The 15,959-nt window shown below is 38.0% G+C and overlaps 2 protein-coding genes across 2 annotated transcripts; one reads left to right on the top strand and one right to left on the bottom strand.

The window, feature by feature from the left end:
- Window positions 1-1,665: 1,665 nt before the first annotated feature.
- On the bottom strand, window positions 1,666-6,900 carry LOC107096891 (chromosome unknown open reading frame, human C2orf49). The gene is made up of 4 exons (XM_015393777.1): window positions 6,635-6,900; window positions 6,314-6,468; window positions 2,603-2,858; window positions 1,666-2,504 (listed from the first exon to the last, which is right to left on the bottom strand). Exons 1-4 carry the CDS (start codon window positions 6,743-6,745, stop codon window positions 2,448-2,450), a joined length of 579 nt encoding a protein of 192 aa, XP_015249263.1. The 5' UTR covers window positions 6,746-6,900; the 3' UTR covers window positions 1,666-2,447.
- Window positions 6,901-7,854: 954 nt separating this feature from the next.
- gpr45 (G protein-coupled receptor 45) lies at window positions 7,855-14,910 on the top strand. The gene is made up of 2 exons (XM_015393781.1): window positions 7,855-7,988; window positions 12,693-14,910. The coding sequence occupies exon 2, from the start codon at window positions 12,774-12,776 to the stop codon at window positions 13,941-13,943; it is 1,170 nt and encodes a 389-aa protein (XP_015249267.1). The 5' UTR covers window positions 7,855-7,988; window positions 12,693-12,773; the 3' UTR covers window positions 13,944-14,910.
- The last annotated feature ends 1,049 nt before the right edge of the window (window positions 14,911-15,959 follow it).

Genomic DNA, 15,959 nt, shown 5'->3' with positions numbered 1-15,959 from the left:
TGAATCAAAAATGCATGTCAGCTATTTTGTGAGCAGCCAGACCTAACGTGCGTAAATCAAAGTTTTGTCATTAACAATTTGGAAAAATAAGAAAACGCTGTCTCATAATGCAGCTTCCGTACTCCACTTCTCCTCTTTTGGTTTCTCAGCAGAATTTAAGACAAGTGAATGTTCAATTACAAAACAACAATAAATCAAAGAAATAAAATAGAAAAGGAAATGTGCAGTTCTTTTTAAGAGGGATCTCCCCTTGATCTTAATATGTCTACCCTTCAACAACAAATGTTAATGTATCAAGATTTTATGTGGAAACTGCTATAAAAGAATACCCCAACCTCTTAACAGAGCCATGTTTAATCCACTTTAAAATGGAAAGATTGGCACACCTGAAAACCTGCAAAAATATAGCTACCCACCAGCTTATATGAAGTCATATTTGAAAGAAAGTTCACACTGCCCAGCATCCCCTTGCTACAGCAGCAAGATCTATGACAGAGGGGTTTAAATGGGAACATGTCCATGTGTTAAAATGAGCCAGAGACCAAATCAGAAAACAACTTAGTGAATATAAGTTTATCGATAGGCTCCATACGAATCGACAAAACACACTGCAAAAGACAAGAAATCAAAGACTTTCTACAGCAATTTGGTAAGCTCATTTTTAAATGAGCCTTCTACTGTATTTAATCTGGGCTTAGATGACAGAGGCAGACATTAGTCTGTATTGTACTACAACCCTGTTGACAAAATCGAACTTGTCTACATTTAATTAACTGTTTGCTCAAAACCAAAAAGCACTAATAATTAGGGCTGGGTATTTTCACCCTGAATTCGATTTTGATTAGTACAGTTCTAAATCATTTAATTTCGATTCGATCAGTTTTTACAACAATGAAAGTGGTTCAACTGTGTTTCAAAATACTCATTTATTTTTTCCTGTCATATTAAAAACAAAAAGCAAACTTGTAAATCAGACAGTTTAAACTTGAGATGTGAACAAAACTGTCTCAAAACGTGCAAACTTGTTTGTGAAAAGTGAAGCCTCACTTGAGCAAGCAGACGTGACACAGCGGGGACACAGCAGACATGCATGAACTGCATTATCTTCACTGTACAAACTATATTTGCAGCGTTGTCTGTAACAATTACAGGGTGTTTGCTGGTCAGCCCCCATTTGTTAATGTCTTCTGTCAACCTATTGGGTTATATTTGCAGCTGTCTGGCTTGAAGTAATCCTGAGTGCATCTTTCCTGCTCATTTGAATGTGAACGTCACGCGCGTCACTATAAAACGAATCAATTTCTTTCCTATACATCGATTTTGCAAAAATGTAAAGGAATCGATTTTTTTAACCAGCCCTACTAATAATATGCTTTTGGTTGTGAGATGGACAGAAAAAAAAACAAACAATAAATTGTTTAATAGTGCCTGAATGGTTTTAATAAATTAAATAATCATTGAACAACTTTCTTAGGGCAAATTAGAGTGAATATGCCAACAGCATTCATATTAATTAGCACCAGTAATATTATAGCTTTAATAATGTGTAACCAGAATCTCACTTTTATTTGATCTCCAAAGGCGCATCAAGGCATATGAAATTAAACCCACAAACTATCCTCAACAAGTAAAGCAACAAAGTAGTTTCTGTTGGTTGGATTTTATTTTTTTTTTAAAAACAACTGTTTTTACAAATATTAAAGACACTTTTTGTCAACATCAAAGAAATCGGCTTCAAAGTGAAAATATTCCTGACCAATAAATACAACATGAAAAGAGATCTATCCCAGGTTAGGTTCATGTTCAATATACAAAATTAGTCATATTTTTCACACATTTTTCATCAAAATGTATTAAACACAATCTACCTAAAATCAGCTTAACTTACAATAAAGAAATCAATGAAGAATTTTAGAAGTAATCCTAACTGAATTGTTCTCAGTGGAATTAGAGCAATAACTGACAGGTATCAACTTCTGCACAACTCCTACAATGTAGAGATCAGATGAATCCTTCTCATCCGTCCCTGATGATCCCTTACATAGTGTTCAATTCCTCTGTATTTCTTTTTATGTTTAATAAACCAAGACACTTGCATGTTCATCAAACACATGAAACCATCAACAGGACGTCCTCCTGATATAAAAAACACATGATGGGAGATGCTGGCTATAAGGACCTAAAGGGCACTTGAGGTTGCAGGTTGCAAGAAGGAAGCTCCTAAATTCAACAAGCAGGGTTGATCTCCTGAGCGTCGCACTGCTTTGTTGACTGTCCACCATTTATAAGAACATTAAAGGGGTCCTGATGTACATCTGAAACAGGCTCTTTATCTTTTTTTAGTTTGAAAACAGTAATTAATGAGAGGTGGTTTGGGGTTTGAGATGGAAAATAGATGATAGGGAGATATCTATATATAAGTCTAGATTGCCATCCTAGGTCAGAGATCAGGGCCATGTTACATGTTGGATCTTTTTCTTCACTTCTGGAGATTTTAGTGTAGCCTAAAAAGAAAAAAAAAACATTCCTTGTTATTTTCCTTGTTATAAAAAAAACCCATTTGCTATCATTCTATATCATGTATTTATTGTAAGGACCCTACCGAGGATTCTGCATCCCGTTTGAGGTTTGAAGCATCAGAGCTGCGATGTGTGGATGAAGAAGACAATGGCGACGAAGTGCCTGAGAGTTTACGGATGGGGTTGGACAGATTTGCAGCTGGAGGAGGTTTTAATCTGTCTGTGACTCCGGGTGGCCCTGGTGAACAGTCTGGTTTCTTCAGTTTCAGTGGACCCGACTGAGACGACTTGCCGTCAAACACAATCAGAGGCCTTTTTCTATGCTGGTCATTGCTGGAGCTGGATAAAGGGAATTAAACAACAGATTCTTAGTATTAAAATAATGCAGCTACTTCTGAGATAAGAGTCTTTACAAAGGGATTAATAAATAACATCTGTGGATATCTGGTGTTTTCATTAGTGCACTCTTTTTTAATGCTTTTTTTTCTTATTGATGAGAGATTTTCTGAATTGTTTTACATTAACCGTGCATTATTTGTTGTCCTTTCATTGACCTCACACATACAGTTTCAATATATTTTTCTGAATGACAAATAGGGCATGATCTACCTCTGTGCTGGACATCTATCACAGTTAATCTGATCTGACAAAAGCTTGTCAGAAACTGATGTCATTCTTTTCAAATTGCCTGTTTGTGACGTGCATCTCATGACCTTTCAAAGTTTACAAATGACTACTGGAGTATAAGCAATGGATGGAGAGAATTTCCTGGTTTACTTCAGGTCTAAAACCATGTCCAGAAGAAACCCCTTTGGCATGACCTGCATGCATTCTATTGAGAATCCATACAGGAATCGTTTGTACAAGCAAAGTAATCATCATTAGTATGAATGATTTAGGAGAAAATTTCGTATTTTCCTCCTGCTTCTAATTTTCTCTCATGTACAAACAAGTTTTAGGACTCCTCCAGACTTGATGAAGGAGTGTTGCGCAATAAGTCAGCTGCTATTCAGACCTAGTTTTTCACTAAATAACTACATTTGTTGTTACTGAGAAGCAATTGTCCATTTTATTATCCTACATTATTAGATTTATATATTATGTAACTCTGCAATCATAAATTACATTCATATTTACTAATGATCAGTCAGGACATCTACAGCTGCATGTCGGTATCCAGGGGACACTGATTTAATTTGTTATTTTATCAAAAGAAAGAACAGTCAGGGATTAAGCTACTATTTAAACACCTGGAACATAAAAAACGAATGGAAGTGCAGAAAGAGGTTTAGTGACATGTTGAAACTCTTAAAGGTCAGACTTGCATTCAGTGTTATTACACTAAATGGGGATGTTTTTGTCTGAGTTTGTCGGAATTTGTCAAATATGTTCATTTTTTTATGTTAATCCTGTATGAGAGAGATGGAGAGTGTGATGAAGATGGACATGGTTAGGAGATGAGCAGTATACGTGTGTTTATGAAAAGGAGATGCGGCAGCATGTTGTCAAGTTGGTTGATGGAAACTCACATTAGGGGAGGGGTGGCCTAGTGGTTAGGGCATTACGATTGGATCCCAGAGGTTCTGAGTTCAAGCCCCAGTCCCATGGACTGCCACTCTGGGTCCCTGAGCAAGACCGTTAAACCCCACGCTACTCCCCGGGTGCCGCACAATGGCAGCCCACTGCTCCCCAAGGGGATGGGTTAAATGCAGAGCGTGAATCTCGTTGCTTTGTACTATGGCAATGTAATGGCAAAAAAGTTTAAATCTATTCTATTCTATTAAGCATTTACATGATTATGTTGCACCTCTTGTCTCCACCAGTAGTTTTCATCTGTCTTTGCATTTTTTTTATCTGTAAGAGTACAACCAAGTCATTTACAGCTATGATTTATTCCTCACTGCTTGGCCTTTATGGCTCTTTAAATTCTGCTGCTCAGCTGTCAGTCAGCAAAACCTTGATGTCCAAACAAATAAAGTTTTTTGTCTTAGTGTTCGATGCCTTTTTTTTTATGAATACACCGTCTGACAAGGATGGGAAGTCGTAGCTTCATATGGCATTAACTGGGCTGTAATTATGCAAAAATGACATTTCTCAGATCGCATGCTAACTTACGCATAGGTGGACCGCATCAGGTTTACGAGGATCATTGACTGAACTTAAGAATGTAGGTAGGAGAAAAAGTAGAGGAATTTATGACAAGAAAATGAACATGTTATTGCATGAGGCCCAGTATTAAGAGCTTATTAATGTCAAACTTTAAGGATCAATTCAAGTTCAGTTATGCAATTAACTCTCAACATTTCTACTTGTTAATGTTGCCTTGTTAATTAGTTGCTAGTAGGTACAATGTTAAAAACCTCAACTATATCATTGTATTTAACTATAATGATTACTCTGATGCTTAACGGAGAAAAGCAACCAATAGAAACTGTTAAAATCAAAAAACCTCTAAAAACAAAAAACTTCTGAGCACACATATTCCTGCAAGTAGTACAGTTTGAGAAGACCATAGAAAACAACTTAAAATCATCAGCTATCAAACCAAGTATGAAACATGCATACATACAACATCTATTATATGGTATAAGGACTTCATTGTGTGCTTAACACTGTTCAGAGCCAAAAGAACACCATTGTTAAAAAAAAAAGTAAAAAAGTATTTTTTAATATAACTAACTGCAGTGTGTTTGTCAGCCAATCGCAGACTCGATTCAGTGGCGCATCAGATGTTTGTAGTGGCGCATCAGATGAGCTTCTTAAGGCTGGTTTATACTCAGAAACCAGGTCGTCTGCGTGTGTGTCGCAGTGAACGCAAATCTTCCCCTTCCGCAGACACTCTACTGCACCTTTCTAGAATTGTAGGTGACCGCAGACTGTGCCGCAGACAGGAGGCCTCTGATTGGTCAATTCTACATCCACTCTACACAATGCGTATTTCCTGATTGGTACCTTACCATCTTGTTTCGTTTGTATGACCGTCATTGTGGAAAACGGCTGGTGAAGATGGACCAGCTAGAAGAACGAGGTGCGCAAGAACGCTGGGACCCTTTTCCCACCTAGACCCTTGCACTTTTTTGCTTCCATGTCCCTCCGTTGTCGCACAGACTTGCCCCTTGTGTTTTTCCACTTTCTTGCCCTAGACCCACAGCTGGTTCATGATTGTCCTCTTGTGTTGTGGCGTGGAATAACGTAGCGCAGACCACACTTCAAAACTGGGCATAAATCAAAAATATCTGCGACAAGCTCACTGCGACACACTGCTGCGGGAGGATAACCAGCCCTTTAGGAGTGACAGCGGTGACAGCCAAGCACACCAGAAAAGATGGTGGGCAGTCTGAACTCAGGACAGCAGGCTTCAGTTTGAGCCCAGGTTTTCCGCTGGGTCCTTGTGCTCAACGAAATGTAGGGTAAAATGGTTTTTGGTCAGTAAAACCTAGGGGGGGACCAAAACAGACGTTCGAAAAAGTGCAGGGACATGTCCCCCCGAAAAAATACGTGCCTGTGAAGTTAAGCTAGACACGTTTACCTACATGGTGTGTAAAATATTTTTTAATAATTTCGGGGCAGCAAATTCTTTATGATACCGATACATTTTTATGTTACCTAGATGGCTTTATCTGAAATGACTGTGTCTTTCTAAAACAGCAATAATATTATAATACTAAACAGAAAAGAGCTTTAGAAAAAGAGCTTTGGAAAAAGGAGCTTTAGCGTAAACACGCTAAAGGTCACCAAGCTGGTCGCAGGAAATAATATCCTAGGGTTAAAACCCATCAGCCCCAGTGTCCCACCTTTGTCCGGCGGCAGCCTGTCTTCCCCGGCTCCTCTCCATCTTCCGACCCCAGCGGCTGTTGGGCAGAGTCCGCTGTGGCAGTGGGATGACATGCCGCAGGTAGAGCTCTGTGAGCCGGTCCCTGTCTTCACAGCCTCTGGCACCGACATTTCTCTGTTTCAAAACAGAGAAAACACTCTGGTAGCTAATCTCAACTTAAAACCGACACCGACCGCACAGAGAGAACGAGCAGACACAGTGTTTAGCCGAGGTGTTAAACTATCAAAATCTTTTATCTTTTCACAGGAAAAGGTTATTTTCTGAAACTCAATTAACTCACCTCCCTCAAAATGAGCTGCAAAAAATCGTTGGAGAGAAGCTCTGGGTGCAGCAAAAGCTCAGTATCTGAGGTTGAAACTCCCTGTTTGTTTTGCCCTCTGGCAGCAGCCATTGTTTTTTCTTCTTCTTGTTGTTGGATTTATTGGCGGTTGGCAACAAACATTTAGTAGCATTACCGCCGCCTACTGGTATGGAGTGTGGTTCGTGATGGACTATCTACTTAATAGACATGTATATAATTTCTAAGGGAAAAAAAAGAAAAGAAACTACATACTTATACTTAACTTGGTATTCTACACGTCATACAAACATTCGCCGTTGTTTCTTCCTCTCCTTTTCTTCTTTTCTATTATGGCGGATCGCAAGCAACTGCATACCGCCACCTACTGTACACGAGTGTGTATCAACATTACTTTACATCAAATTCTATTTTTTTATTTTGTAATCTGTAGATGAATAAATAATGCTTTCCTTAATCTGTAAATATTCTTTATATTTCCTCAATTTCACAATATTTCATTAAGACTTGACTCTGCCTGTCCTTCCAACCATCCTTCTCAATTTCTCCGTTTAATGTTCATAAGTTTTACAGTTCATCAGTACATGATCTACATTTTCTTTTCTCCACATCCTTCACATTTCACATTATTTTCCCTCTCTTTTTAATATAAAATCTCATTTAAATAGGTAATCTGAGATTATTTGGCAGGAGCCATTGTTTCTTCTTCACTTTTTAATGCAGCTAGGTAAATTGTGCATTACCGCCTCCAACTGGTAAGGATTTAATTTTTTTATGAAAAACAAATTAATAATAATAAAAAACAAAAAGAATCAACAACTCCCAAATAGGGCAGTACTCAGAACAAGCTCCAACATTAATTGATAGCATCCTTATTCCCTAAAGCTTCTGCTAATTTTTTTTCCTAAGGTTTCAGACTAGAATGTATATTTCTTTCACCTATTTTCTTTTCTAATGCATAGCTCTTTATTCACTGGTTTAGCAAGACAAGCTGAAATGTTGGATCATTCTCTATAGAAACGATTTTTTTCCCCCATATATTTTAATCCTTATTTTACATATATGTGGAGCAGTCAAAATTTTCCCTGTTATGGTATCACAGTTGCAGATTGAGGCTCCAAACCCTACCTCACTTTAACCACTTTGACTAACATTTCGCGGCGGATTGCTCCTTTAAATGAGAGACCACCTGCTCCTCTGCCGTGAGCAGCGCCCACGATGGTTGCGCGATCGATCCACGGCAGTGAAATGTTGCGCTGTGACCGCTTATAATAACACTGACATGCGCCTCAGCTCCATTTGCCTTCAAATCTCTGCTTTTTGGAGCCATAGTCAGGTAAGCCACTCTGGGTATTATCTTAAAAGATGTTTGTTTCATTTAGGAAAGAGGGCGTTTTTATTCTCCAGGATTCCTTTTTTTATTCTTCGTATAGAAAAACAAAGTAAATCACCGCACTGTTAGCCTGAGAACACGGTGTACAGTAAAGGCTGAGTGATGAAAATATGTAGAAACTTTTAGGTGTGATATATTGAAATCTGCATGAAAACGATGCAATTCTCGGATCTAACGCAGCAGATCACACCAGAAATCCAACAATTTGAGATGTTGGTGTTAACTGTGCTTCTGTCTGTGCAGACAGGATGATCATGGGTGCCTGTGCTGTGCAGGATTGCTTATGGACAGTTGTGCACGAAAGTCAGGGCTGCTTGTTGCCATGGAACTGCTGACCTTGTTTCCATGGCAACAGCCAGCATCCCTATGCAGTGACTTGAGGGAAGGATTCCTGATCTGAAGAGAGAATTTCCTCTTTTTTTGCTGTATTTTTAATGCAGTTTTGGTTCTTTATGTGTTCAACATGCCATCATTACTCAATTTCCATCCGACTGACGCGTATTTGTCAGGTTGTGTGGAGGTTTTTAGAAGATCCAAAGATGGAAATATGGAAGCTGAGGCGGTTTCTTGTAGATTTGATACGGAGTGGTGGCAACAGAAGCATAAATCCAGAAATAACTAATGAAGGAGCCAAAACAAAGGGGACCACATATGAAGAGAATCTAGCAACCAGTAGCCGCAGAGCAATGAATGGACTAATTAAATGATAGAATAAAGCAGAATGATAAAAATGGGTCAATAAATCCTCAAGCAGCCTAAGCCTATGGCAACATCAGTATAGATATAGCTTAGGATATCTTATAGCTGGTCAAAGAATAAGCTTTATTAGATAAGAAAGGTTTAAGCCTAGCCTTAAAATTAGACAGGGTGTCTGCCTCACAGGCTAAAACTGGTGGTTGGTTCCACAGGAGAGGATCCTGATAACTAAAGATCTGCATCCCATTCTACTTTTAGAAATTCTAGGAACCACTAGTAAACCTGCAGATTGAGAGCGAAGTGCTCTGTTAGGAACATGATGAACAATCATATCCCTTATATAATATGGAGCTATGCCATTTAAGGCTTTATATGTGAGAAGGAGGATTTTAAATTCTACTCTGGATTTAACAGGAAGCCAATGAAGAGAAGCCAGGATAGGAGATATATGATCTCTCTTTTTAATTTTCATCAGAACTCTGGCTGCAGCATTTTGGATCAGCTAAAGGCTTTTAGTAATAAAGAATAGTAAAGAATTACAATAGTCCAGCCTTGAGGTAACAAATGTATGGACTAGTTTCTCAGCCTCACCCCTGGACAGGATATTTCTTTTTTTTTTTTTTTTCAATATTCCACTGATGAAAGAATTACATTCTAGAAACATCTTTGATATCGGATTTAAATGACAGGTCCTGATCAAAAATAACACCAAGATTTTTTTATTATATGGGATCAATTTAATCCCATCCAAATGAAGTGACTAATCAGCTTCTTTTTCAAAGACTCCGGTCAAAAGACTCTAATTTCTATTTTGTCTATTCAGGAACAGAAAATTAAAAGTCATCAGTATAAAAGTAGCCTGGAAATGTAGGTCTTTATACATGAGAAGAAGGATTTTAAATTATATTCATTTCAATTATATTTAATCCAATTAATGAAAGGTGAAATAGGAAAAAAAATTCTTCTCATTTTTACATTCTGACAATGTCAAAATTATCTTTTTCTGTGTTTGTTTTACACTAAATACTAATATGAGCCCAACTTTATTATTTTATTCTTTTTATTCATAGTTTATATGATCAAATAGGGTGTCAGTTTGTTTTTGCCAAAAATCTAATTTAAACATAAGCCTGCTTCATATCATGTACAACTGTTTAGTATTGACCATAAGGAAAAATATGGTTCCTTTCCCATATAAATTATAAAAAGAATAGAAGATGTAACTGCTATGACAGTTACAACATTGGGTAATGAGTGTCCCATCATGCTGTGAATCACCACATGTTTAAGACCATCATGTCTCCTAACTGGATCTCCCTTTCCACCTGTTCAAAACAATATCTGAGCCCTGAATATCAGACTGTTGACACTGAGTTTAACAATTTAACACTAGGTCCTTATGAGCTCTGAAGATGCCTATAACTTATTCAAGCTGCATTGCCATTAAAAAAAAAGGGAAACAGCAGGGAGTGTGGATTAAGCTGACAGCTGAAAAAAACCATGGATGTGCTGTAAATCTGTGTATCCCAACTCGCGTGAAACCCTGCAGCTTGATGGTTAATCATCAACTTATCTTGCCAAAGCTCAGTGACATAAAATACGTATTGAGCTGTCAATGCTTTTTCCAGTATATATAAATCGAACATTTCAGTTGAAATGAAATTCAGATGTTGACAACAGAAGTAAGCAATGTAAACAAAGACAGTTAACTGAACTGGACCCTCAAATGAACCTCTTCTTATACCCCCATTTTCAGATTCCCCCCAGTTTTGGGGGGGATGGTTTCTATGCCCACTGATCTACAGTTCTTTAGACAGATTTTTAATTGGCTACAAGTTAGCTGATTGGCTATGAAACTTCTGTCTTGATTGGAAATCCACACTTGTTTCATCTCTTAAACTCTTATCAAAAATATCTAGGGTATACCGGTATGTTTAATCCATAGAAATAAAATGGTCCAAACCACAAAGTAAACCTTTTTGTTGTTTCGGGTTATGTGCAGAAAGATTTATCATGTAAACATCAATGCAATGAAATACATAGAGTAGGTCTCATTTGACCAGACCATATCGTCTTATTTTTTCACTGACGTCAAGTGATTAAAAGTGTTGCAGCAAATTAATTCTTGCTTAAAAAATACATTTTTTCAGCAGTGGAGTTTTGGGTAAAAATGCATACAGTACATAACCTACTGTTTTGGTCATTAAGTAAAGATATCTGTCAGAGCCTTTGACAGACTTATGTGCAAATAGTACCATTAATGTATTAGATTAGATTAGCTTTATTGATCTCACAGTGGAGAAATTCACTGGTCACATATTGGCATAGTAATTAAAGAAGGTGCAAACAAGGAGGAAAAGGGTGCATTAAGAATAAACAACATATATACAGTATATCAAGATAAATAAGGATTAATCAAGATAAATAAGTATTAACAGTTATCAACAGTTTTGTGAATCTACAAATGTATTATCTTGTTGTTTCCAAAATGCCTTTTTATTTACATATATTCTTGTTACATTTTTACATTTCCTTATGTCTGCACAGTGTAACAGTGGGTAGCACTGCTGCATTGCAGCAAGAAGGTTTTAGGTTTGATTCCTGGCACTGGGTCTACCGGCATGGAGTTTGCATGTTCTCCATGTGCATGCGTGGGCTCTCTCCGGGTACTCCAGCTTCCTCCCAAAGTCCAAAAACATGACTGCATGATGGTTAATTGGCTCCTCTAAATTCACTTTAGGTGAGTGTGTGTGTGACTGGTTATTTGTCCTGTTTGTCTCTGTGTTGCCCTGTGATAGACCAGCGACCTGTCCAGGGTGCACCCAGCCTGTCGCCCGTAGACAGCTGGAGATAGGCACCAGCACCCCATTGTATCCCCACCTGGGATCAAAGTATGACAGAAAATAGATGGACATTTCCATATGCATCTTGGAGGGTTATGCGTATTGGGTTGGCTGAAGGGGGGAGGTCAAGGGGGAAATAAGAGAAACATAAAAGCACCTATAATTAAAAGAAAGAAAATATATAAATAAATAAATACATTTAATAGATAATGTGTTGGAAATGTTGAAGGTCAGTAAATATTATAAAACATTTTGTAAACAAAAAAATATATATTTTAAACAAAGACATAAGGATAAATAAAATAATTTATATTTATTTTATGTTTATTAACTGAGTGGTACATTTTAATTCCATTGGGTCATTTATTGGCATATTTTTGCATTGGTGAGTTTTTCAATTTAGCCCATATTAGTCCTACATAGATTCTTTAAAGTCCTCAGTGGTTTGTTTATTAGTAAATGATCAGCATTATTAAGCCCAAGATACAGAGCAGACCAGTATATGGCTTTGGGGAAATTTAAAGTGGAGTTTGGTTATAGAATAAAAAAGAAAAACTCTGAATATCTGATAGGCTCATTTTAAACTGTCATTTAAAAAAGGAAAGTGATGACAAGCCAGATAATGAGATCATTAATCAGAGAAGCAACCAAGAGAACCAAAGTAATTTTGGAGAAGTGGCACAGATCCAGAGCTAGGTGGATCCTTCTAAATTAATAAGGCTCAGCCTCCGCCTTTACCAATCTATTCTGTATGAATGATAAAAACCCTTTGTTAAAAACAAAACCTTAGAAAAGTCTCATTTGCAGTTGAATTCTTGTCAATTTAGGGGACACAACAAGCACATCCGCGAAGTTGCTGTCATCAGATAAGATCAAAATGAAAGTCTTTGGTCTAAATATTTGTGGGTATAAACTAATATATCACCCTAAATGTCCCTAAAGTGAAACATGGTGGTAGCAGGATCATGATTTGGGAATGCTTTTATTCATCAGTGAAAGATAATCTATGTGGAGTTAATCTGAAGAAATCTGAAATGCTGAATCTCCACTTCTTTGCGAGTTTCATTTGACAAAATCAATGTTTTTTGTGTGTTTGTTTCTATCCCAGGCTTTTCCAGAAACCGGAGCTGTTGGAAGTCAGACAACAGCTTTCAGTTATGTTCTTTTTCCTCTGGGGTGACTGTGCCTGATGAAAGCTGCAATGGCTTTTTGTAATGAAAGCCTACTGGACGACTGTGACCTCTTGGAGCCAGAGGTGGATGAATCAGCAGAAACACTCCAGCCAGAGGCTTCACCTCCTCTCATATCGGTCTCTTTCCGTGTGACACTGGCAGCCATAATGATCTTTATGATAACCATCGGTTTCCTTGGAAACGCAATTGTGTGTCTGATTGTTTACCAGAAGCCAGCCATGCGCTCAGCTATCAATCTCCTTTTGGCCACATTGGCCTTCTCTGACATAATGCTCTCGCTGCTCTGTATGCCCTTCACTGCTGTCACTGTGGCCACCGCCGACTGGAGCTTCGGGAGTGGCTTGTGCCGGGCTTCCATCATGCTGTACTGGCTGTTTGTTCTGGAGGGGGTGTCCATCCTCCTCATCATCAGTGTTGATCGCTTTCTCATCATTGTTCAGCGGCAGGATAAGCTGACCCCACACAGGGCCAAAGTACTGATAGCAGGTTCCTGGGTTTTAAGCCTTTGTGTGTCCCTGCCGTCTGTGGTTGGATGGAGAACAGGTGCAGCAGGTATAGGGGGCACCTGGGCACCGCAGTGTGTGCTGGGATACAGTGAGTCGATGGCAGACCGGGGGTATACAGTGCTCTTGGCCGTAGCTGTGTTCTTTCTACCATTTGCTGTCATGCTATACTCATACTTGTGCATCCTCAACACAGTGCGTCGCAACACCCTACGCATCCACAACCACACCAGCGACAGTTCCTGTCTGCCGGCCCTGAACCAAGTCAGCAAGATGAGGCTCACTGGGCTGCAGCGGCCGAATCACATCAAGGTGGACATGAGCTTCAAGACCAGAGCCTTCACCACCATCCTCATCCTCTTCGTGGGCTTCTCAGTGTGTTGGCTGCCACACACGGTGGTCAGCCTGTTGGCCGTTTTCAGTCGGCAGTTCTACTACAGCCCCGTCTTCTACCCAGTGAGCATCGGGGCACTTTGGCTCAGCTACTTAAAGACAGTGTTCAACCCCGTCATATACTGCTGGAGGATCCGGAAGTTCAGGGAGGCCTGTCAGGAATTCATTCCCAAAACCTGCAGGCTGTGTCCTCGAGTGCCGGGCAGGAGCCACAGGAGAGTAAGGCCAAGCAACATTTATGTGTGCAGCGAGACTCAGTCAGCTGTGTGAAACCGTTGCTGTTGCTAAATATCCTAACATCTCAACTGCTCTCCAAAACAGGACATTTTTCTAAAGCAATATACTGTTAAACATAGCCTCACTAATGAACGCTATGTCAAAAATCACACATACCATTTGAACTTTTTCATTTATTCAGTTTACAACCATAAACTTTACATAATAGCCTAACCCTAAGTAGCATACAGTAGAATCTGAAATGTTCTGTCCTTACTTTTATGCAAAGTAGCAATAGCATGGAAGAGCATCTATAAACAAGTTTTGCAACACTTATGTGCCCCATCCATCGACTCATCGACCATGACTAATTGATTTGCCCCTTCAGAAGTAGAGCCTCCTTCAATCATCTATTTACTCATTGGTTTATTTGGATACTTGGATTGATTATTCAACACACAGACAGCAATCACTAAATATTCAGGTGGCTTTTTTACACCAAAATGCAAGTAAAAATCATTGCCGCAGGCTCATCCAGGAGGAGTATGTCTTGCAAGTCAAAGACTGGATGCAATCAACTGTTTTTTCCTTGACAGAAACTTTAAAGCAATCTGACTGCATTGTCTCTGTGAAGTGCCTTGAGAAAACATGTGTTGTGACTTGGCGACATATAAACAAACTAATAAATGAAATTTAATTGTACGGTAATCTTTAAGGCAAATGTTTGCAGTGGATTTAATTTGGGGATAGACCAAAATGCATCTTAAAGTAAATACAAACCTTAATTGTATTTCTCTGATATCCTTTATAATCATGTACTTTCTCCCATTTCTCAACTGTGTTCTTCTTTGTGTTGGCCCGTTACATTAAAGTCTCAATAGATATATCAAAGTTTGTGGTTGTAATTATGTATGACTAATCGTATAATGCACTGTATGAGCCAGTGTATCCTTTGTGTGCACAAATGTAAAGCAGAAGGAAAAGAATACCTCCTGAAAAGATGTGTAAAATATTGTCTGTTTCTTACCATAAGTAAGTATATATGTATATATGTATACAGTATATATATATATATATGTATATTTGCTTATATTCTGACTGTTGCAGATGTCCCACCTGTCAAACCTAGGCCATTGGTTTGACTTGTTTCAGAACTGTTCTGCTGTTGCACACTAACCTGTTAATCTGAAACAACTCCCAGCGAGGAGAGTACCTCTGATGTCAGATATGTGAAAGTGGACAGATTTACATTAAAAGCAGACAATATTCATGGTCAATACGTTGTTAAGAATCTAATGAAATACAAGAAGTGCAACATTTTGTAAGATTAAATTTGTTTTGTTGGTTTTAAGGGTTTATTGGATCATCATTTCTTAAAAGATTAAGCAGAATTAATAAAGATTTTTATATGAATTAACACATGGCAGTAATGTCTTTTTTATAATAGGAAAAAATGCAGGTTAGACTTTTGTCTATTTGTCCATCCAATAGCTTATGAACAGCCAGCTTACTATTTAAAAGCAATGACTTAATAAGAGGGTTTATTTCTCTACATTATTTTCACACATGAAGCATTTAATACTAATGTATAAGTGAGTCTGATATCTGATCAGAATTAACGAGTAGATAAGAAGATATTGAATCTTTAAAAGTCATCTCAGCAGGTCAGTTACAGTTATTTGACAGCAACTGTATGTATAGCTGAATTTGAACACAAAAGTAAATGTGTAAATAAGTAACAGAAAAAGAAAGAAAGAAAGAAAGAAAGAAAGAAAGAAAGAAAGAAAGAAAGAAAGAAAGAAAGAAAGAAAAAAAGAAAGAATTTTACCACTTGGTGGCACTGTTGCAGCTTCATATACTAAAAAGATATACTTAAAAGAAAAAGAACTTATGAATACATAACATTAATGTGAATGTATCCAAAAATCCATAGATCTAAATCACAACTCACAGTGCCACATTAATAGATCATATATTTACAAACCTTAAAGATAACAACACATTAAGTGGACTGTTGATTAATGACATCTAGGGCTGAACAATTCATCGGATTAATCTTGATTAATCGAT

The sequence above is a fragment of the Cyprinodon variegatus genome, unplaced genomic scaffold (assembly GCF_000732505.1).
Source record: "Cyprinodon variegatus isolate N-32 unplaced genomic scaffold, C_variegatus-1.0 Scaffold657, whole genome shotgun sequence".
NCBI lineage: Eukaryota > Metazoa > Chordata > Actinopteri > Cyprinodontiformes > Cyprinodontidae > Cyprinodon > Cyprinodon variegatus.
Note: the sequence above shows the minus strand (reverse complement) of the source record. Positions and strands in the feature narration are given on the sequence as shown.